Here is a 25,361-nt window from a genome sequence, read left to right as displayed (position 1 = left end):
CATATTTGTGTCCCGCGTGACTATTCTTCATGATAAAATTTCACTTACCTCCCCCTCTGTCGACGTTTGGGAAATGCAGCCGAGTGAGCGCGAGCCTCTTAGCTTTCCAACAAAACTTCAGTGCAGCAGAATCCGTCTCAGAAACACAGACAGAAAGAAGTCCTCTGGAAATGCCTGGAGACATGTATTTGAGAAGATTTCTGTTGATTTTAAATGTTTGAAGAGCTGTAGGAGACTCGCACTGTTTGCCACTCTCGTACACGTTCCTCCAATTTTCCACAAGAAGAAATGTGAGCTACAGCAAGAACGACCTCATGGCTTCCAGTCGGGCTCGCACACGGACGGTCGAGGCGATTCCTGCTCATCTGAAACGTTCTGGAGATCTATAGCTGTCTGCACTGATGGGTGCGCTGGTTATTGTTCAGGAGAGGTGGTGAATATAAAGTTATTATCACGATATAATACGATCTCCAACACGGCAGCTCAATGAAAGATGAAGCGACAACGTTACGCCGACGGCTTCTCGCTTTAAACAACACGCAAAAAAAGCCTAAAACGCATCGCAGTGACGCGCAGGAATGGCGTTGCTCTTCGTCTCCCATGAGTCCGGCAGGTCTTCAGGTCTTCAGTGCGACTCGTTTGAGAAATAAAGTTGAATATTTCCTTTTGTGTCACGAGAGTCGCCGTCGGTCGGGTCTGAAGACTGAAAATAAAAAGGAAGCGAGGGTCGTCGCTGCTTTAGGCCACGTTACCATGAAACATCTCTGATTAGACACCCGGTGGTCGTGTTGCATTGTGGGTAATATCAGTGTGATATCTCTGGTCCTGCTGCCCTCTTTTAAAATATTCTCCAGTGCTCTTTAAGAGACACACAAGGTACAATATAAAGATCTCTGATGTACAATCCTCGTCATTTCATCTCTTAAAACCCGTCTGCCTCCCTTTATCTGCATCTCCTGCTCTGTGATTGGTTTAGATTTAATAACAGACATCAACAAACTATAATAGCTTTTACCTGAATTCACCTCATCAGTGCACTGAAAAGAAAGAACAAAAAGAAACTCTCTCTCTCTCTCTCTCTCTCTCTCTCTCTCTCTCTCTCTCTCTCTCTCTCTCTCTCTCTCTCTCTCTCTCTCTCTCTCTCTCTCGACTAATTCTCAGATAACTTCCTAATATAACTCGTCCCGGTCCGACGGCCGTGATCTGAGCGGGACGAGCTCTCCTCCAGCAGTCACACATGCCGACAGCAAACATTTACTTTTGCATGCACACACACACACACACACACACACACACACACACACACACACACACGCGCAGACATAAACAACACCCACCCACGCAGAAACACACACCTAAGACACATTTACACTGCTGTTAGACATTTAACAGCAAGCGAATAATCACCAAGTCTAAGTAATCAGAGTAAAAGCATTTGGAACACACACACACACACACACACACACACACGCACACACCTTCTCTCAGGGTAACAAGAGCCGGTGTGATGGAAACACCTCCAACAAAATAAAAGATTAACGTCATAAGTGAAAAAGCAATATCGCTTCCTCTTTGCCTCTGCGGCCGTTTTAATGGGCGGGTCATTTCATTCCATGTTTCTCCAAAACAAAATAAATTGTGTTCTCTGAGCGTGTCCCTGCTTTTATTCCCCTCGCTAGCAATATAAACTTATAACTCCTATAAGTGGAGGCAGAAATAAAGAGCAGAGAGCGAGAGGCCGGCGGCGGTGACGGGGATATTTTGGTGCGAGTCGACAGAAACGGTCATAAGAGGAAGAGGCGAGGAAGGTTCTCTTCACGCTTTATTCTACTTTATTACAACTCCTTCATGACGCTGGAGCGGCTCCACTTCGAGATCGGACCTTCCCCTTCCGAGGAGGCCGGAGCGCTGGAAGGAGTCATGAACGTGTGTTTTTAGGATATCGTTAACCCGCCAGTGAAAACAAGGAAGTCGCTCGGCGGCGCGGCGGCGCGGCGGCGCGGCGGCGTGGAGGCGGGATCCCACGGAGGATAATTGCTGTCGGGGATTAGCGGCGCGGGCCACCTGCCGCGGCAGTTGGCCGGGATCTGCGTGTGTGTGTGTGTGTGTGTGTGTGTGTGTGTGTGGGAGTGTGTCCCGGCGTACACATGGCGGGCCGTGGTGGAGTGGGATAAGGAGGACGGGGCACACAAAGGGCTTAAACTGAACCTCAAGCCTAAATCCGTCTGGGGGGATGAAATCTTTCAGCCTATATTTCAGTACATATCACCTCTACTGTAGATGATCCTCACGGGCCGCCGAGGTGAGACACTGATGAACAGCAGCAAGATATATATATACTTCAGGATATAACATATATCTGGCCTTGGTCTTCGGGATTCGCCTGCACACAAACACACTTTCTCTCAGCAGCAGTGGAGCAGCGAGCGCATGGGGAGTGTGTGCCGTATCTGGGACAGTGTGACAGTGTGATCATTTTCAATAGGATTTGTAGGTCGGGGGTCATCTCCAGAACAACAGCGCGCTAATCCGGTCCCGTGTGTGTGAACGTGTGTCTGGAGGAGGTCACGGCGATGCGCTGATGCAGGGAACCGAAGCAGCGAGGCCGCCGCGCCGCACAGTCGCTGTTCCTAATCTAATTCCTACTTCCTTTTTCCGCTTGCAGTTGTTTATTGTGAGCGTCGTAGATTATCGTCCTGAGTGCGTTCCTGCCGACGGTGATCTCTATCTGAGTCGGTGCAATGGAGGTAATTGGGTTATCAGATGGAGGGCGATGCTTCGCGGCGAGGAGGCAGATGGATTATCTGCAGGTTTGGGTGCAGGGATCTTGTGTTTTGACGTGCGTTGTGATCCCGTACGGCGTCGCCTCCTCCGCGCCGTGCAGCTTCCCTTTAGCGCCGGCTCAGCGTTTGCTTCTGTTTGGAGTTTTCCCACTCTGCGCTGTCACCATAAATCAGATGATTTACAATCTCAGCCTCCCAGGATTGTAACTTTTGCTTTTGTTATTAGGCCGCTCGAGTGGCTCTGACTGACGGCTCGCTTCCCCCTCGGCGCCGTCCGACCGTGTTGCTCAAAAGGTGGAAACCGTCTGCCGCTTCTCGGCGAGAAAGAGACGGGCGAGGAAGCAAAACGCCCGACAAAGAAGCCGCGACACGCGATCCGTGAACGCGCGCGGCGCGTCGATATTATGCAGTATTGCTTTCACGTCGGAGCTTCCATCACACGGGAGGAGCTGCAGTTCAAAGCGATACTGCATCCAAAACCTTTTGAGTATTGAACAATCAGCCTGTGCAGGCTCGAAAGGTTGCTGAGGAAAGTCGGGTCAGCTGGTTACGATGGAGGAGCGTTAAAAACATCCAGTGGAACTTCTCAAACGTCTTTATGATCCTCTCTCCACGTCACAAACACTCACATCTCCAACGTGGATCTAAAAGACAACTCGCATCTCTGCTTCCTAAAACCTTTATTCATCCAGGATGCAGCCACAAACTAAACACAGCCACCTTTAAATCCTTCACTTCAGACTCTCAAGAGATGGATTTTTGGGGGAACATCACTAAACACTCATTATGCAATCTGATTCTGCCGCAAGCAGCTGCAGCACTTCGTTATATTTATGCTCCATCAATTTATGTAATTCTCAGTGTAACTTCAGGATCTTCAGTCATAAGCCATAATTTGATAAATGGCTAAGTCGGTGAGTGAATGTTACGCACCCCTCTCATCGGAGGAAGCACACATCTGCGTGAAATATTTATTTCTTTATAGCCAGGATTCTGTGAATCTTCCTCGGAGTTTAATGTGTTTTTTTTTCTTTTATGGTTCAGAAATCTCCAGACGTAGAGAAAGAAGAGGAACATTAATCACGTGTATTATCATCGGGGCCGGTATTTATCTTCAATTCTTGGGAATCAGGAGACGATGTGCTTTTAAATTAAAAGCTTTTCATCAAACTTCGGTCATTAAAAAGCTGTTAACTTCAAGAGCGCTGCAGAGGTCTCAGGATAGCTAAGTGGCTGTAACTGAGACACACCTTCTGTTTCCAGAAGTTTTACCAAACATCTGAACCGTCTGTTTCCTTTTATACATCTCCATCAATAGTTCACAACCATATTATATTGTTGTTTATCGCTGCTGGGGTTGATAAAGATTTTACATGAGTAAAAATATGTTTTTGCAGAGTCCTACGACTGTAACGCCGGCTGAGATGCAAGGGGCGGGTGCAACGTGAATCCTTGTCTCTGATTGGCTGCTCTGAGCGCGATCAATCATGTGATCACTTAATTTATTTGTCTGTTGAGGTGAATCTTTTGTTTCTGCACCAAACAACTTCAAGATGAGCCGGCCTTAAACAGCACAATTAGAAGCAGGAATAAAACTGAAATAAATAATAAAAAAAGGAACAAAACAGAGAAGAAAGAGGAGGAAGAGGTGGAGGTGGAAGAAAAAAGGAGGATATTTTAAGACGTACTCTGCACTCCATCAAGAGCTTGTTAAGAATGCAGCAAAGAAGAATATTGGATTCCCAATAAATAAAAGAAGAAGGAGAACATATGAAAATATAACCAGTCAGTGCAGGAAAACAGGAGCGAGGGTTGAAAGCACAGGAAGCTTCACATCAGCAGCTCATTCTCAATATCATGTAGAAATATAATGTATATTTAGAGGATTAGGGTATCACCAGAGGTCCAGCGATACAATATTATCACGATACTTAAGTCCCGATACGATATTATTGCAATATAATGAGATTTATTCCATTTTTTTCAACCACAAATTGTCCCCAAAGGAAAACTTTGTCAACAAAAAACAACTTGAATTTATTATTCTCGGACCAAACGTTTATAATTGATTAAATAAAAGATCGATACTTACGTGTATCGATACAATGTCGCCCAAAATATCGCGATACTGTGCTGTATTGATTTTTTGGGTGTCATATTTTAAAACTGTGCCAGATTTCCATCTTTGCCGTTAAACAGATGAACTGCGTCAAACTGTTAAATGGCAAAGATTAAAATGACAGTTTTGGGGGTTTTCTTGTGAATAAGCCGCTGGCTGTGTGTTATGAAGTAAACAGTTTGACGAAGAACACAAATAGTGATTCCTTTGATGAATGACTGATTAAAAATCAATTATACTGTATTTAAACTGTATTTTATTTTATTCATTTCTTTACAAATGAAGCACCGGGAGCGATGACTGTAAGGATCTCTGGGATTTCTTTGAGTAAATATGTAACTTCCACGGTGATGTGGATGTCAGACAACTGGCTTACAACGCTGAGATTCATCAGTTTGACTGAAATGCAAACGTCTGGATACGCGAGGAGCCGGCGACGCTGGGATTAAAGACTGCAGGGGACTTATCTCAGAGGGACGATGCTCAATTTCACAAAGTTTCCAGACAACTCTCCACAAAGGTCACGCGAGGTTAGACATGTTTTGGAACATGGACATACGCTAATCTGAATAAGCCATTAATGAAATTAGTCCTGAGATCTCCTGACGGGGAGCGAGAGGCGATTCTCTCCCTCCGCCGCTGGAAAAGAGGTTCTGTGTGAGGAGAGCGAACAATCCTGTTGACTTCCGAGTCCTGTAAAGGGGCTTAAAAGTCTTGGCATCGCTGGAAGAGCAGGATCAATTCTCTGGAGTTAAAAGTGCAGCAGCACTCTGCTGTCCATGCAAAGACGGTGACGATGCGCGATCCTCTTGACCTTCACACTTCCTGTTGTTGGTGTTTGCCAAGTTTACTTTTAAGCTCTCCGTCCCCCCGGTGCCTTGGCGGGGAGTTGAAGGCGCTCCTCATTTAGATACTCGGCTCCCTTTGTGGGAAGAATATGGACGTTTTTTTGTGTGAAGGCAGCAGACAAAGTACTGATTATGCTCACCGCTCACTTAAAGGGGACGATCCATATACTTTATCTGGAGGATTGAGTCCAGGAATTGGGGAACGAATCCAAAGACGTCTTGTTTTCTCACAAATTGAGAGATTTGTTTAGCTGCAGAGTCAATTCGAAGCTTGATTACCAAACGGACAAATCAAGCAGCCGCCCCGTGTTCACTTTGTGCTTATTGCTCTGGAGCAATTTAATAATTGTGATTTTACGGCTGCTGTGTTTCAACAGTCCTTAATGCGTCATGTCTGAACTGTGCACCATTAAAGGACAATACACACTGAAATAATAAGGAAACTTGTATTATGTCAGTTTATATTATTATAATGTAAATACTATGTTTACTAAATTACAATTAATACTCCGTCATTGTAGCTCTGGTTTCTGGAGTTGTGGGCTAAATGTGATTAAACTGTGTAGTGTGTGTTTCTCTGTTCATGGCGGGTACTTGAAGGCAACAGGATGCATTCACGGTGCACAAAGAGTCGGGGGAACGTGGACTTGAGGCCCAGCGTCTGTGACAAAATAGACCAAACATCATATCACAGCTCGACAACATGATATTGATCCTTTGAAACCCTCCTGACTGTGTTGCTGCTCCGCCGTCCTCTCTTTCAGGAGAACCCGTACCTGTGCAGCGACGAGTGCGACGCCTCCAACCCGGACCTGGCCCACCCGCCTCAGCTGATGCAGGACAAAGTGCGCAACAGCCTGCTCACCTACTGGCAGACGGTCACATGGCGGCGGCACCCGGAGCCGCTGCTGGCCAACATCTCCATGTCCTGGAACAAGAGCCTGGAGCTCACGGACGACATCCTGATCACCTTCGAGTACGGCCGTCCCACCATCATGATGCTGGAGAAGTCCATGGACCACGGGCGCTCGTGGCAGCCGTACCAGTACTACGCCGACGACTGCATGGACGCCTTCAACATTCCCCCCAAGCGCGTGCAGGACCTGTCGCCCGCCAACATCACGCGGGTCATCTGCACCGAGCAGTTCTCGCGCTGGGTCGGCTCCAAGAACGAGAAGAACGTGAAGTTCGAGGTGCGGGCGCGCTTCTCCGTGTTCGCCGGCCCGCGGCTGCAGAACATGGACAACCTGTACACTCGCATGGAAAGTATGAAGGGACTGATGGACTTCTTCACCTTCACCAACCTGAGGATGAGGCTGCTCAGGCCCGCCCTCGGAGGCACCTACGTCCAGAGGGACAACCTGCTGAAGTACTTCTACGCCATCTCCAACATCGAGGTACCGGCAAGGTGAGGGTCCACGCTGACGTGATGACATCATTCACATTCTTGACACGCCTCCTTATTGATCGCACACAGGTTACGACCAAAATCTCACCAGACCCGTTGTGCGCAGTGCGACACGCAATAAACGCACACCGACAGCGTCAGGGAAGTAAACCTTCAGGTGCGTTCGGGTCCAGAAGTGAAAGCGCTTTCACAGGAAGTGTTTCTCCAGCAGGAAGTAGATTCAACGAAAACTATTTTCAGTTTTTAAAGCGGCAATTTTTAGAGCTTTGAGAGCCACGAACAGGATTTATGCTCCGACAATGGAAACACACGGCTCCTCGAAGGAATGTCACCTGATTATCTGAAAACAGATATATATATATATATATATATATATATATATATATATATATATATATATATATATATATATATATATATATATATATATGTATAAATAAAAATATTTATATATATATATATATATATTTATATATATATAAATATATAATATATCATATATATAATATATATGTAATATATATATATATATATATATATATATATATATATATATATATTATATCTATATTTATATAGTTTAAATAAATTGTCTTTACTGACACGTCCTGATGGCATTGAGTTATCAGTGAGGTGGCAGTAGGAGGTTTCTGGACAGGCTGGTTGTGTTGTTAAAACACACACACACACACTCACACACACACACACACACACACACACACACACACACACACACACACACACACACACACACACACACACGCACAATGATAAAATGAAGGTAATTTTCAGACTAGAATCAAAATACTTCTTTTCTTTTCTTTTGATATCGCAACAAAAAAAAAAACAGACATTGGATGATTTTAATCAAAATGATGATTTACGCATAAATAACAAAATGTAGTAAAATTAAATCTGGACAGAAGCTAAACCAGGAAGTGAATCGTCTAATGAGGGAAATACAGGCCAACATCAGGCTTCAAGAGCCACCAAGAGATGCATATATATCTTTATCTTATATATTTTATATATCATATATATCTTTCTATACATCTCAGTATTCACGTGTATCTGCTGAAATGACACCAGCCAATACTTATCAATAACACATATGAATCCTCCTGCATACTGTTGAATGTCTTTTCTCTCACACACACCTGACGTACCTCAGCCACCTGGCGCTGAACAACCCGTCTGGTCCGACCCACTCGCACGCCGCCGCTCTGATCCCAGCGCGTTAGCGGCGACCCGATCGCTCCCTCGACATGAATCCCGGCTCGCCCGCCGCCGGCCCGAGAGGACGATGATTAATGACGGGAACACACGGCCTCGGCGGTCGAACGCGAACCGCCATCCGCATTCTGCCGGCGGCGCCCGGGAACCCTTACGCGGCGACTTTGTGACAGTGAGGGATGCTCTGCAGCGTCACGCGGCCGCTTAGCATCAACACGCCATCGCTCCACCTTTAAGAATTATCATTCCAATCAATACGGGAGGCTGACATTTGAATGGTATTTAACATCCGTGTTGGGACGGCCTGCAAGGGAAGGAATGTGTGTGTGTGTGTGTGTGTGTGTGTGTGTGTGTGTTTGATGGGGGGAAAGTGAAAATGGGCGACTTTTTTGAGGGGCGTTTGCTGATGTGGGCGTCTCGTTTGAATGTGTGTGTGTGTGGAGTCGAGGCATGGGGGTTGTTTGATGAAGTCCTGAGTGGATGCTGACACAGCACACACACACACACACACACACACACACACACGCACACACCCCTCTCGCACTGTGAAACGGGCCTGCAGGTATTGATCACAGCCACTTTTCAGGCTCAGCCCGGAGTCGTCGGGGGGGAGGGGGTCCGTCAGCGCGCCAGAACCGCCGCTGCAGCCGTCACATTAATAATCTTTTGAATACAAATGTGTGTGCTTATTTCTTTATTTAGCAGTCACATCTGAGAATTCATCCTCCGTCTCAAAGTCCCTGCTGTGCCGCTCCACCCTCCTCCTCCTCCTCCTCCTCCTCCTCCTCCTCCTCCTCCTCCTCCTCCTCTTCATTTTATTTACACTTCCAGAGAAAACTTCCTTGATCCTCTGCTCGCCCAGAGCGCTGATGGCGGCGGCAGCTGCAGATGGTGTCAGTCGGTTCTGGATCTGGTGACAGAGGATCCAGATTTAGCCCCGTGGAGATGACTGAGGCCGGTCCGTCTTCCGCCCCCGGCCACCCACACCTCCCGTAACATAATCACTAATCAATAAGTTATTCTGGGCGGCCAGCGGGAGTATTAGGTGATGGCGGTGGGGGGTCTTCAACAGTACAGTACGATCAAGAGTGTCTGACGCTTACGGCCGGGAAATTGATTTCAGGGAGCGAGACGATTAGTCAATGTTCCCCGGACAAAAGGCTAAGCTATTTCATCTCATCTCATCTGGCCTCGGTAACATATTGGGATTTCCAATGCTTAAAATTTGAATAATGAATATCCCGCTCCGCTGGCGCTCCGGCGGGGACGGCGTGGCGAAATGGGTTTTATGCGATCACGACCCGACGGCAGCGCATGCCGCGGGTCGCCGCGGTAATGAGATATGCTGGCGTTATCGACGGAGGGTTGAAGTCGCTTCCTGGCCGCGTCGCGCGTCACCGGCCTCGAGCGCTCCTCTCCTGCCGGACCCGGTGAAAAGTCATTATTATTAACTCTTCCTAATGGCCTGCGTTGAGCCACAGACAGCAAACACATCTCATCCAGCGGAGGCGTGTCCTCTGTCTGCAGGTACGCGAGCGGCCAGGTGCTCGCGATCACTGCTGCGTCATCAATGAGAGCGTAACCCGATAGGCCGTCGGGTGCAAAACGCGGCGCCGCTGTGTTTGGTAGCAGCGAGGTTTGTAAATTTAGATTTGTGGACGCGATGGAAACGCTCAGCCAGCCGGGCGGCGGAGGTGAGCAGAGAGCCGAGAAGGTCAACCGGAGGGGAAGGAGGCAAAGTCAGATTGGATGGAGTCGATGGAACGGCGTTATACGATTCAGCATCACTCGCTTTGTGTCGCAGAAGGTCTCCCGGGGTTAACTGTAATGAGCTCCAGTACAGCGACTACAATATCACCTCTAAGCCGAGGCGCTCGGGGTCCTGGAGGCCTCTGGCTCCGTGCTCATCTTACCGCCTGCACTCAACCCTCAGATGTGGACATTTCCATATCACGGACAGATGGTAAGCCGTCTCCAACAATCAAAGATGGAGCAGCGAAGCCTCGACTCTGTCATCATTCACATCAGTGAAATCCTATTCAGCGGGAAGCTGGACTCATAAGCGGAGCTCTCAGGTTCCCGCCTCCTCCATCGGTCCTCCATCTCTCCACCCCTCCATCCCATCTGTCAGCCGCTGGACCGGCGGAGCGGCTGCAGGCCCGCCGCCGCCTGCATTATGGATTAGTGGCGGGGTCGTGGATTGGGCCATTTTAATGAAATAAGCAGCAGGTCGTACGATGGGTCTTTATAATGGAATAAAGGAGAGGCCGTAAGCTCAGGGAAGAGCCGACTAAGTGGATTAAAGCCAAGATGTGGAGAAGGAGATGGAGCAGAGTGAGGGGGAAGACCAAGTCTGCATCGCTTCTCTCCCCTGGCTGGTAATCGCTGCAGCGTCAGGCCTTCTTCTCCCCGACGGCTCGATTTGATTTGATTGGCTGACGGAGAAAGAAAGACATTCGAGTATGCCGAGTGTCTCTTACTCTCCGAGTATTAGTATTATTAGTCATATTAGCAGCATCACAGTGCCGTCCATGTCGCCGACAATGATGATTTCTCTATTGACGTTCGCGTTAGAGCAAACAACCTCACGGAAACTACGTTAGAGCTCACGTTTTATTAGAAAACACACTTTTAGCGATTGAGGCGATCGATATTTTTCAAATATCAGTGTGAGTATTGATTTTTTTTTGTAAAATGGGCTTTTTTCCTAATTGGCTTAAGCTGCTGAACAAACTGTGGAGGAGGAAAGCGAATCGGTTTCCCAGCCGAGCCTCGTGGGAACAAACGAGCATCAGGGTTACGACGACGTGGAGGATTCATTTCTCAGCAAACTGAAGCGACGTTATGTGATTAATGTGATTAATAAAGTCACTCTGATGCTGATTGATTAGAATTTACATCATGTACACGTTCTGCTGCAATTGATGACAAGAGTTTCATCACAATATATATATATATATATTTTGCCAATCCAACATTATTTAAAGCCGACATCCTCCTGCAGCCTTTAGCCAAAAGGCTAAAACCTGTATTACAAATATTAACGCCATTAATACTAACAATACTACAACGCACGGCTTTATTTGACTTTCACACTCAGCTACATTTGATCGGCCCCGTCTTATCAATAACTAATTGTTTTCCAGTAGTGATGATGAGTTCAGGGCCACACAAACACGATGACGTCCAGAGTGTTTTTACTCGGTCGTGTTGTTTTATGCTCATTAATCTGTTTCTCTCGGCGCCGTCCGGCCCCCCGCCGGCTCGGCTAATGTGCCGAGAGCTTGAAGCTTGAAGCTCTCCATCACGCCGGCTCACAACTTCACTGCTGCTGGGGAACATGTTGCCGAGCCCGGACCGAAGGTTTCCTTCTTTCTCAGTTTGCATCGTGTGGAAGTCCATTCACGCCACAACAAGAAGTCATAATTATGACGACAACAACAAAAAGCCATGACTTTTCTTTTTCTTCTTTATGACTTTTTTTTGTCATAATGTAAAAAAATATTTTTTTTTAATAAAAAAAGTCATGAATACGACAACAACAAAAAGCCATTATTATTATTATTTTTTTAATTATGACTTTTGTTATAATGTAAAAAAAAAGACTTTTTTTAAATAAAAGAAGTCATGATTACAACAACAACCAAAAGCCAATACTTGTTCTTATAATTATGACTTTTTTTTGTCATATTGTAAAAAAGAAGTATTAATTATGACACACAAACAAAACGTGATTTTTTTTTTTCTTCATTATAACTTTTTTTTGTCATAATGTAAAAAAAAGACTTTTTTTTCATAAAAAACAGTAATAATTACAACAACAACAAAAAAAGACTTATTTTTTATTTTTTTTTATAATTATGGACTTTTTTGTCATAATGTAAAAAAGAAGAAGTCATAATTATGACACACAAAAAAACAAACATGACTTTTTGTCCGCTCAGCCGACGGTGCACATTTCAGTGTGATCTTCAGGTCCGGTCTGCACCTGGTCCTCACATGTGATCCTACCTGCTTCCATCTGGATGATGACCTCTGGAGGCCTTCAGCACACCTGGCATAAATACCTGTTATCTTCATCTCGATGCTGCTGCCTTGTGATCAGATCTAATTATGTAAATTATTAAGGCTCAGCTGGCGGACTCGCACACAAATATGTTTTAGGTCAAGTCCAGCCGCACAGTTTCTAGATGACTTTTGGCGAGCAGCTTTTGCTACTGCAGCTACTGCAGCTAATGCTGCATGCTACTGCAGCTACTGCTGCATGCTACTGCAGCTACTGCATGCATGCATTCTGCTGCTGCAGCTACAGCTGCTGCTGCAGCCTTTTCTTTTCATTGCTTGTGTGTTTTGTGACTCACGCGTGTAAAATACATCGAAATCTGATAGTTATACAAGCTTGAAAACTTTTTTTTCAGTGTTTCACCTCTAATTGACCAAAAGGCGACAAGATCAGCTGATGTTATTAACATGTTATCTGTATCTGGATACATTATGTAAGTGATCCACACGCCATGGCGTTTAGACCTGATGTTAATAAAAGAGATAATTGTCTTGATGCTGCACATAGTGAGATCGGCTCTGATTGGCTCAGGCAGTCCGACAGCAGCAGACTCCAACCGTCCTGCATGCATTTACACTTTGCATTGAAATGTGTGTAAACCGGATAAAAGGGAACCGTATTCCCACTTGGAGCCACATGTGGATCAGTTGTATTGAGATGAAACAAAAGTAAACCATAACCCAGTGAACCAGAGAGTCAGGACCTCAGTGAACCGCTAGAAAACAAACCTAAGAGGATGCGAGACGATCAGAAGGGAAATCTATTCCACGCGTCGTCTCTGAGCGTTACAAGCTGTTGTTTTGTGTTTCGCTGCTGAGCCTTTAAACGCATTAATCAGTTCCTCCAGCTGGACTTCAGGGATCTGAAACACGCAGCAGCCCCCCGCTCTATTTACAACTGGCTTTGAATCCCCACTGAAGAGATGCATTGTGGGTATGTCGGCGACGGGCTTCGACAAGGAAGAAGACTGATATATATATATATATATATATATATATATATATATATATATATATATATATATATATATATATATATATATATGATTTTCATACTTTAAAAAAGTCCATTGTGTGTCTGACAATGAGTACTAAAATAAAATAGAGTTGCTTTCAGAAGCCAAACAGTAAAACAATCTTATGCTAAACAACGGTGAATATAATTATAACTGTAACGGCGGCGGCTCATTTAAAGTTTGCGAGCGGAAACCTTCAGTAACCTCGATGGTACTTGTGCAGTCAGGCCGCCTCCTGAAGGATGGACTAATTAGACTCTGAGTTGTGGCCGGTTTCAAAGGTTTATTGTGGTTCTGGAAGCATTAATCTGTGCGGCCCGGAGGCTTGTCCATCATCTCCACCGGAGAACAAGGAGGAACAGATGCCTCTCGCCGCTCCCTTTGTGGAGCCTCCAGTCTTTTCCTGTGCTTGGTTCTCCACGTCGGGTGACTTTGACTTTGGAGACTGTCACCACTATTTCTTTCTTCTTCTTTTTTTTTTTTGAATTGCACCAAAGTTTTCTTTGGCGTCCTTTACCCGAGTGAAGGTGAGAGGATGGAAGGTATAAGCCTGGATCAGGGGGAGCGGGAGAGGGAGAGAAGAGGGAGGCAGATGATGGATTAACTCCTAGTTTCATGGGACTAGCAGGGGTGTGTGATTCTGTGATGAACGATGCGAGGTGTGATGCTCTGTAAATATTATTCTCCGGCTCACACCGCAGAGCAACAGTCTCCGTCTTCTCCGCCCTCGGTTGAAAACTTCCCCTCGTCTGTTCTGTTTCAAGAGGAAACCGCTTTGCTCTTGAATACTGCAGCTTCTCCCTCATGAATGAAATATACGCCGCACACTTGATGTGTGATGATGATGGTGTGTGTGTGTGTGTGTGTGTGTGTGTTCTCGTCAAAGACGCGTGGCCCCTCCCACGCCGTTCAGGCTCCTCCCCTCCGAGCTCCTCTTCCTCCGAGGCGGCTGAAACAGATCACTTTTTAAATCATTCATGAGCTCCCCAGAACAGAAAGGCATGCAGAAAGCTGAGGCCGCGATGAGGAATGTGTCATTGCTCCCCTCATACGCCGTGATTTATGACACAATGGTTGTAGCTGATTTCATAATCACAGTTTATTTCCCTTCAGAAGGGAAAGGAAAGTTAAAGTCAGCAATTTTGGCCTGTTTTCCTTTCATTCCTCGTCTTTTGTTTCACAGATGAATGTCTCTTTTTTCATCCCCTCCCTCTTCCATAAATATATATTTCTATTTCCCTTCCTCCACCTGCCCGCCCCTCGTCTTAGTCATCCCATAAATATCCTTTTAAATTCACAAATACAATAAAGAATCCTCCGCGCCGGCGCCCGCTCGGTGCCTCGCCCGGCATCTGGTGAGAGGGGAATCTCTTGATGCCGCGAGTAGCGCTTTAAAGCTGAAAAGCATGCTGGGAATTGTAAGTGGGAGAACATGAGGAAGAGGGAGGGTGTCCTTGGAAAGATGGGTTTGTTCTCAGTCTGCCACATTAATTAGCATAGCATTATTACGGGCATGGCGTGTCTTTAAACACTCAGCGCCTCCTCGTGACGGGAAACCAGCTGACTGCGTGACGACGCTGTGATGTCACAGACGCGTCATGACTGCAGAATAAGTTGGGAATGAAAAAGTTAATGAATAACCGACACGTGTAAGTATTAGGAGCGAGGAGGAGGAAGAGGATGTTGCTCGATCCAGAGCTTTCGGTGACGTCATGAAAGTCTTCATCAGTTTGTAGCCTTAGCTCAACGTGAGCTTCTCATGAACGACGTTGAACAAACAGCTGAAGCTGCGATACAGTCCAAAGCGCGAGTGGAGCTCGGGGTTAGCTTCAGTTTCCAAGGTCAAGATGAGATGTCAAGGTCATACGAGGATATCTGCAGTTTTTCTGTGGATCTGCTCGCTGAACATTTTCTGCTGCTAAACTGCACTGAACCAATAAGCAGTCAATACTCGTCAATACTTCCTCATTGTGCACATTTTGCTTTCGCTTAAGTTTAGTGGTTCAGTGTCCTCAGGAAACATGCACCACTATTCATGATAATCTCACTCTAGCTCTGGATACCTCATTGTGATTTATGGATTGAGCAGTAATCTGATACTTAATCTCAAATCAAACAAATCCATAAAGTTGAATACAGGGTTTCAGATTCAAACCTTCCACAACAGATTGAAGCTGTAAGAAAACTATAAGAATATTCTAAATAAGCATTCAATTGGATTAATAACGTAATAATAATGGACTCAACGTGTTTAATTAACAACTGAAATGATTATTAAATGAATGCTTTAGTCAATCAAATATTGTTGTAAAATGAGAAAAAACTGTTTCCAATTTCATAGCTAATGAAGATAATGTGTTGTAGTTGCGAGTCTTTCATAACTACACACCAGAGGTCACTTACTTATTGTAATAATGCCTTTTGCTTCACTCCGGCATCGTTATGTGTTCAGTTCGGATAGAAATCCAATTTCCAAACCACCACAAGTAATTAATTTATTCAGAGATTATTAAGCAAAATTTCTCAATGCTGAATAAAACTCAGCAGTTTCTTCAGTAAACAGCGTCCTCTCTGGGCTTCATGCACAAAGACCCTCAAGTAGCTCACTAATTGTCTCGCTAACTGCACGAGTGTGTTTTGAGTCTCCTTCCCCTCCTCTGTTCCTCCCTCCTCACCTCCTCACCTCCTCTCCTCGTCTCCTCGCCTCCTCCTCTGCCCCGCGGCTCGGGCCACTCGCTCCTCTCGATGACTAATGATGTCCTTTCGGTCTCAAGGTTTTAGCGGGATAATTATATTAACCCCTGTCCTCTGGCTGATCCCAGCGCGTCTTCCCCGGGCGTCCTCCCCCTGCGCGCTCTCACCGGAATTAGACGGTTTAATACACACATAACACACACATAACACACACACAATACACACATCGGCTGCACAGGAGCGAGCACCGCGGGTGTGTTTTGTATATATATCTGCGTGTGTGTGTGTGCATGTTTTAGGATAAATTAAATGAGAGGACAAGAAGAAGAAAAAGAGCAAAAGTTTAGAAAGTACGTTATTGCGTTTGTGTGGAAAAAAACTGGGGAAAGGACTGTGTGTGTGTGTGTGTGTGTGAGTATGTGAGTGTGTATTTACAACAACATGCCTTCACACACTATAACCAGTTTAGTTTCCAGACGTCTTTTTCCCTGTTTGAGTCGTTGTAGGAACCCCAAATTAATTCCAATAATTGTGTTTATTGTTTGTATTTGTTCAGCAAAGTCTTGGGGAAAAAATGTATATCTGCAAAAAAAAATCCCTTTTAAAAGATATTTTGATGGTAACTATGAACATGCAGCATGATATGAGCCAGATTCCCCAAAAAAGCCTCCTGGAGACACTTTTATGGAAAGATTAGGACCTAAAGAATCAGAATCTGCAACAAAAACAAAGTCTTGTTCTGTTAGGAAGGAGTTTCAGTCTTGAAAAGTGGAAAAATATTACATATTTTATGCCAAAAGATTGTCTGAATGGGGCATGCTGGGACTTAAAATTGGCGCGGGAGGATTTTCGCGCACAGCTTCCAAAAGCTTAAGTCCATGTGGCGGCTGCTCGGTCAGAGAGAGAAGCCCGGAGAGTATTCTGTTCACAACTTCCAAAGTTTTTCTTTCTGACACACACACACACACACACACACACACACACACACACACACACACACAGATCCTACACAGATCCGTATCGCCCCCGGGGGTCCGAGGACTCGGCGGGCGGCTGCACAACAGGAAGAACCTCCCACCAAACCTCACGCCGTCCCAGAGTTTCTGTCTCATCATCACTTTTTTCATTCCCCCCCCAAACTCCCTTTACTTATTCTTTCTCATTCATATCTTAAATAAGATGAGGATGTATAATAACCCCCTCCCCACACACACACACACACACACACACACACACACACACACACACACATACACACTCTCCCCAGGTGTTCCTCATTGCCGGAGTGTTCATTAAAACATATTCAGCAGCAGTAAAGACTCTGCAGGGAGGTGACGCGCTAACATGCAGCAATGCTAACATGCAGCGATGCTAACATGCAGCGATGCTAACATGCAGCGATGCTAACATGCAGCGATGCTACGCGGCGATCTCAGGACCATCCGGACGGAGCGAGAGCGTTCTCTCTTCACTGGGAGTCTCTCCTCAGTGGAAGACACCTTAAGATGCAGCGACATGGCGGCTTCATGCGGCTTCAGGCGGCTTCAGGCGGCTTCAGGAAGCGCGGCGTCAGCCATCCTGCATCATTCATGCTGCATCATGCTGCATGAATATTACAATGCCGGCGTGCAGAGTCTTAAGTTACCGCCCGCCAGGTGCCAAATGCCAGTAAAAGACGTCTTGTGTGGTTGAATTAATCAGGGTCGCCCACCACAGTGGTCAGTGAGCCAGGACTCATGCGCCGTAACGTTCAGTTTTATGTTATTTATTGGACAATAACCTTTTATTAGTGTCACGCAGAGACAAGCAGAGGAAAACACGCCACGTGCTGACGCGGCGCTTTTCACACAGTAGTTCATGCACGTCTGCATACTATATCATATTTCTATTTAGCGCAAGAAAGAATGAATTTATACAAACAAACTGAAACTGATATTTAAATTGAGGATTTCATTCAGTAGAATATAAGTCGGACCAATGGAAGCAGTTTGCAATACAAACTCCCGAGAGACTAAACAAGTAAAAACTTTACACGGTTTTGTTTGTAAAAGAAAAGTTTGAATATTTTGAGTGAGGATCAGTAGATTTGGGCTTCAGATCTGCGAGTTTAGTTCTGATGGACACGTTTTAATGATTCAGGGCTCGTTCCGATCAAAAGAAGCTGCTGAAAAACATTCAGGGTTAAGTTGTTAGAGGTTTGTTTATGATACAGACCAAGAAACACGAGCCAGGAAGTTCAGTTCTACACATCCAAGAAACTGAAGGCCAACACACTGCACACACAACACACACTGCACACACACTGCACACACACTGCACACACAACACACAACACACACACTGCACACACAACACACACAACACACACACAACACACACTGCACACACAACACACACACACAACACACTGCACACACAACACACACTGCACACACACTGCACACACACTGCACACACAACACACAACACACACACTGCACACACACTGCACACACAACACACAACACACACACTGCACACACAACACACACACTGCACACACAACACACACAACACACACACTGCACACACACTGCACACACAACACACACACTGCACACACAACGCACACACACTGCGCACACACACACACACACACACTGCACACACAACACACTGCACACTACACACTGCACACACAACACACACACTGCACACACAACACACTGCACACTACACACACAACACACACACTGCACACTGCACACACACACACAACACACTACACACTGCACACACAACACACACACACTGCACACTGCAACACACACACACAACACACTGCACACACACTGCAACACACACACACACACAACACACACTCACAACACACTGCACACTCACAGCACACACACTCACTGCACACGCACACACACACAACACACTGCACACACACACACACACAACACACTGCACACACACACACACAACACATTACACACTGCACACACACACACACACACAACACACTGCACACTCACAACACACTGCACATTACACACTGCACAAACACACACAACACACACACACACATCACACTTCACACTCACAACACACTGACAACACACATCACACTCACAACACTCAACACACACACACAACTCGAGGAACTTTCTCTGCGACAGAGGAAACATCTCTCGTGTTTCATTGGCCGACGTCTTCCTGGATGATGTCACCGAGCGGCGAGTTGAACGGGTTCCACGTGTTTGCATGTTGTTGTTGTTGTTGTTGTTGTTGTTGTTGCGCTGAATGAGCGTCCTGAGATTCTCATCCAGGTGCCCGAAAAACAATATTTCTCCACGAGACGCTGCCGTGTCCATAACTGCTCTGATAGAGACGTCTGCACATGTGCACTGAGAGTACATCAACGTGCTCTCAGTGTGGCGACCGACATTAATAAAAGGGACTCTGCATCGTTTCACACCATCGAGCCTTAACAACAAGGGTTTACCCGCTGCTGAAGGAACAGGACAGTTATTTACAACTTGTGTCCTCTCATCTTACACAAAGTCTTACTGGAAACAGCCGGGGTGACAAAATCCTTTGAAAGCTACATATTAATTACCCCTGCAGTCTGAAAGGCCAGCAGAAACAGCACATTTTAAACAGCTGGCATGTAACCCACACCTGAACTGTTCCAGTATCTCACACACACACACACACACACGCACACACACACACACACTGCTGTGCTCATGAGCGGTCCTCTGAGGTCTGCAGAACAGGATGTGCCCGGCCTCCATTATTTAGTTATTTGCTGTGCATACAGCGCATACTTCACAGAGCAAGCAGCTCAAAGTGAGCCGGCTGCTCTTTACACGACTCAAACCGACCAATCAGAGCGAAGCTCTCAAGCTGGCGCACGCACGCAATACTCAGTTACTGTATTCTGTGTAAATAATTTACTCGTACGCTTAGTCTCTCTCTCCATCCCTCTATCTAGTGCATCACAAAGTAAAAGACTTTACTCAGAGCAAACTGTGCTAATATAATGAATCATCCCACGTACACACCAGGGAGGTCACACATACACTGCATAGTAGACACACACACACACACACACAGGGTGTGGATTGCAAAGACAATCAAGGTCATTCCTGCATTTTGAATAATTTAAGATGTATTTTTGCTGGACAATTTCACTCAGCTTTTCCCTGCAGAGGCCCCAAAACACCCGGTGGCCTCTGAGCATTGAACACACACATCTATAGGGAAAGTGTGTGTGTGTGTGTGTGTTCACACGCTGTCCCTCTGGCGGCCCGATGCTTCAGTATGAAGAGGTTTCTCTCTTTCATGGCTTCACATGATGCACCCCACAAGAACCTGCGCAGCTAGAAACGATGGAGCGGGACGCAGCGTGACAGGGAGGAAACGCTTGTGACACGTTGGTGGTCGAGTTGCAGTCAGCAGCTTTCATTACATCCTGATGAATAATGAGCTCCAGTGGGAGGATTTGTTGCGATAAAAAAAAAAGCCACAAGTTTGGTTATTAATGAACGAGGACGACGGGTTGATAGCAACGTGTGAAAGAATGATTGTGGTTGTGATCAGGAGGCGCGGCGTAATCCCTGCTCGCCACATGATTGCAGGGGAGGTCAATTATAGATTACCTGTTTAGTCGAGAGGGAGAGAGAGAAGGAGCATGAGAGAGTCAGGATGGATTGTGGGAGGAGGAGGAGGAGGAGAGACTCGCGCTGCTCTCCTGCTACGGGAGGTTGCACTCGAGGAAAATCGATCCTCTCCCTTCAGAGAAAGAAATTTATGAAGCTGGAACATAAACGCAGTCATGTCCAATTAGCTGCTCTGAATTTACGAGGCGAGGCGAGGGAGGAAGTGGGCGGGGACGCGGTGATAAAGACCTCGGCAGAAGCCAATAAGGCGTGCCGCTGATCAATGATCCCGGCTTCACGCTACACCCACTCGCCGCCGCCGCCGTCGTGCTCGGGATGCTCGATGGCGTTCCCGCAGGCCGCGCCTTCCACCGACCAGATCTGAATTTATGGACATGCTTAAAAGATCACCTGCAGGCATGTTTTATGTCTGATGTGGTTTGTCCTATAAAGAAGTTCAACTGCCTAGTTAAGATGACATCTTACACTTAAAGCATGTGAACGTCCCCGAAGAGGCGATGTGTGGCGCCGCACCGAGAAGCATAAATAACACACACACACAATTAAAACAACAACAAAAGCCCGTGATCTTTCAATAAATAAGACCAATCCCCGTCTCCTCCTTCTGCCTTTAATGAAGGATAAGGAAGCTATGAATATGTAAATATTGTTCTTTTGTGATGCATGTTGCTCGCACGCCTCCATCAGTCCTCCCTGGTTTGGATGTCGAGTCTCTTCCAGAAGCGCCGGCCCTCATCGGCCATTAGGCTCTCGCGCCGCTGTGACTGTGTGTAGCCGGGTTGTGTCATCGGGGGGGTTGTTGCTCGCAGCGAGTGCGCCTCCTCAGTGACGGCTGATCGAACACGGCGTGGAAGAGGAGGGAGGTCTCCTGCTGGGCGGGAGCCGCATCGATGCGGTCTGTCATCGCAGGTTAGAGCACGTCAAGGCGGACCCTCCTCCTCCTGGTGCTGCTCCTCTTCCTCCTGCTCCTCCTCCTCCTCCGGACTGTCAGGGCTTTGACACGGCTGCCCTACTGACTGCCCGGCCCTCCGCCTTCTCTTCCCTCCTCCACCTGCAACACAAGTCCACAACCCAATTTACTCAACGCGCTCCTCAGTCACGGGCAGAAGGGAAGCAACAAAAAAAAAACATCTAAAAAAAGGAGTCAGGGCATGAACAGACAGACAGGAATAGGATGAGGATGAACAAACTGGAGGACTGGAACGGTTACAGGAGATGGAATTCGGGAGCAAAAATAAAATAATAATAGTGGGAGGAGAGTGCAAAACCGAAAGGTAAGGAAGCGGAGTGATAGCAACGTCCCCGGAGAGGAACAGAGGAACAGGACTCCAGTAAAGAGACAGATAAAGCCCCATTAGCTGCTGCTTCCAGCTGCTTTCTGCGGCGCTGCCACCGCATGACTCCCCCTTGATGTTTGTTTATCTTTCTTATTATTTATTCTCCTAATTGCTGCGTCTCTGCCGTCTGAAACAGGCAGGCCTCGCATCATTAAATACACGGCGCTGACATGACTTCAGAGAGACAGATGCGGGGAGAACGGACGGAGACGCTCGCAGACAGAAAGGCCGGCAACTAATCGCTCCATTAGCTGATAAATACAGATCGTTAAATAAATCAAGCCGCGGCGTACGCATGTGCACGTGGATCACACAACACACGTGCACCAGTTGTGTGTTCGACTACATTTAAACGACTAAATGGTTTTGTCTTTTTGGCGAAAACGTAATTGCCCTCTGGACATTTCTTATGTTTGAACACGGACGCCACGGGGCGGCGAGGAGGGAACGGTCCAGCGCTTTGTGTACGTTGTGGTTTGGTTTTGGTCTGAAAAAGCCTTTGATAGAGAAAGATAATGGTTTAGGTTAAATATAGAAGAAAAACACGGAGACATATCGCGCCCAGAGTCATGGTTTTTTTTTTAAAGTTAACCGAGACCACACGCTCGCCAACTCAAACACAACGGATGCTTCACGCCGCCGAGGCCACGAGTGAAAACTGCAGCGCAGAGCGAGATGGAAACGCTCTGCAGAGACGCTCACGTTAACATTTTATCAATATTCTTTTTGATATTCTCATGAAAACAGTTCTGATAAAAAAAATAATAATTCTGCATAACATTTATTTTCAAGCATTCGCTTTTGCAATCAGTGTTTGGATGCTAAGCTAAAGCATTCATGGAGAAATAACATTTTAGTTGAGTGAACTAAAACGTGCATAAAAAATAAAACATTGATTTCCTTTTGATCAGGATCGACTCTTAAAGGAACCGGTCAAGGAACTCATGTACTTATAGTTTCTGATTTCTTTCAGTATTCACATTCATAGCCTTTAATTTCTCTCTTTTTTCAGCATTAAGTTTTGCTCCACACACAGATCTTTGATCTCACGCCACAATACTTTAAGGTTCGCTCGGGTTCAAGCACAAAGACCTCGTGGTTGGTGTCGTGGACGTCTCCCTTACAGGCTGTAAAATCAATGGAGGCTGACTATCTGCAGGTCTCCAGAGCTCCAGCATGACGTGGTGCTGACCCGTCCGTCCACCACGACCTCCTTCCTCTGCAGACTTGGTGGCTCTGCAGTAACATCACCCGACTTCCTCCTTTGCTCCCAGCGGACAGCCCTCATAACTCCACCGGCCGCTGGAGGCTTTGTCCCTTAAAGCCTGAAGAGAACTTGTTTTTGCCCATCTGCTGAAAACGAATGATACGCTTATTTTTCTCCAACAGCCTGAGAAACACAAGTATTGACCCGTAATTACAGCAGCTAATTAAACCACCTTGTGTGTGAGCTTTCTAATGCAGACTGGAATACATTTGAATCACTTACTTCCTTCTGCTCCTCGACTCCCTTTCTCACTCGGCTTTCTCTTCTTGTCCTTTGTCTTCTCCTCCCTTCACCTTCTCTAGTTTCATCCCCCTCTCTCTCTCTCTGAGTAAATAGACAAGGTTGGGATGGATCCAGCTGTCCTGTCTTAACTTCCTCCAGCTCAGAGCCGCTTCTCCCACTTTGATGACTTTGCAGTGAAGGCAGACATCTTGCACATTAACATATGATTGTGTCCATGTATTATTTGTATGTGGAGAGACCAGAGGGGGGTTGCGGGGGGGAGGGGATCGGGAGAAATCCTAGTGCAAGCTGTCATCCGAGAGAGAGCGAGCTAAAGAGACGCAGCGCATGAAAAGTTGGAGTGTCACATCGTTCATGCGGAAGGAGTGCGAGGCGAGAAGTCTTCCTCGGCTGCGAGGCAGGAGTCAGAAAACCAGGTCAAGGGGACGCGCTGTGAGGGTTTGGTCATTGTTCGGACTCCAGTTGCGCTTCGTGAAGGTGAATTCATGGACCCGTGCAAGCTTTAACCTCTGCACGTCGAGCGTCCGGCTGACAGGAGGGAGGACGCTTCCTCGAGGAGGTTGCAGCCATTAGGCCTGCAGAACACTAACCGCGCAGCGGCGCATACCTCGAAAATCACTTTGTTGTCCAGTATTGATTTTAAAACTACAACTTCCAGATCCTGCACTCAGCGGCGCTTCCTCTGTTAGGAAGAGACGGATGAGATTTATCACCCAAAACGCCGGGAGATGAGAAGCGGCGATACGTTCGGCGCTGTCAGTCACTCAATCCAGACGTTAGTCACCGCCGCCGCCGCCGCCGCCGCTCAGATCTGTCGGCTGTCATCGCCGCTCTCGGTTAAATGCTTCACGATCACTGGAGGCAGAAACACCAGCGCGCACACACACACACACCTGTCCCACTTCACACACACACTCTCTCCATTTCCTCCATGAAAAAGAGATGTTCAATTTCCCTCTGCGCTAAGTGGACAGCTCGTGTCCTTCACGAGGCGTGCAGGAAACAAGGCCTTGTCCACGGATGGATTTTCCCCGCCGCGTCCTGTCAGCCCGTCCAGGTGATCAGAGAGGAACATGGGTAATTTATAGGACCGCCGGCAACAATGCACCATGATCGGCTGCCTCCATTTTGTTTTCCTGTGAAGTTTTCCGAGTTCCAGTCGTCGTCATTCTGCGTGGAAAGTTAACCAGCGTCGAGGTTCGCAGGCCGACGGCACAAACCACCAGAAAAAAAACTGATGAGAAAGCGCAGATTAGTGTGAGGAAGGAAGATTGAAGCAGTCATCCTGCCAGAATACAGGAGCCATTCTTTGAATATTTGATGCAGACGGATAGCTGCTCACTCCGGTGGAACAAACTGGATTGGAGTCCAGTCGCTCATCTGGAAAAGGCTGTAATTTAAAGTCGTAGCTGCTCGATGTCCTTAAGATCCTCATTTCCTTCCCAGCCGAGCTACAACCTCTGGATCGGCCCAGCTGGGCGCCGCCCTCTGCCGAGGTCGCTCTGCGCACACGCTACCGTCATACGTGCACACACACACACACACACACACTTTCACGGTCAGTAATTGAAAAACAACAATTTGCTCCAGAACGGCGATGGAGAGAGCGGCTAAATGCATCAGCAGCAATCTCGATCCAACAATATTTTTTGCGCTTTCTGTCCGGCTCGATGTTTCTCTG

At 46.7% G+C, this 25,361-nt stretch overlaps 1 protein-coding gene across 1 annotated transcript in view; it reads left to right on the top strand.

Annotated features, from left to right (window-relative positions):
* ntng2b (netrin g2b) overlaps positions 1-25,361 on the top strand; it is a 55,676-nt gene that overhangs the window by 6,019 nt on the left and 24,296 nt on the right. Inside the window, exon 3 of the mRNA XM_068573938.1 lies at positions 6,515-7,158. Coding sequence (XP_068430039.1) covers positions 6,515-7,158 — 644 coding nt within the window. The remainder of the gene's footprint in view (positions 1-6,514; positions 7,159-25,361) is intronic.

This window comes from Clinocottus analis, unplaced genomic scaffold, assembly GCF_023055335.1.
Source record: "Clinocottus analis isolate CAN_PGR_092001 unplaced genomic scaffold, fCliAna1.0.p SCAF_13, whole genome shotgun sequence".
NCBI lineage: Eukaryota > Metazoa > Chordata > Actinopteri > Perciformes > Cottidae > Clinocottus > Clinocottus analis.
Note: the sequence above shows the minus strand (reverse complement) of the source record. Positions and strands in the feature narration are given on the sequence as shown.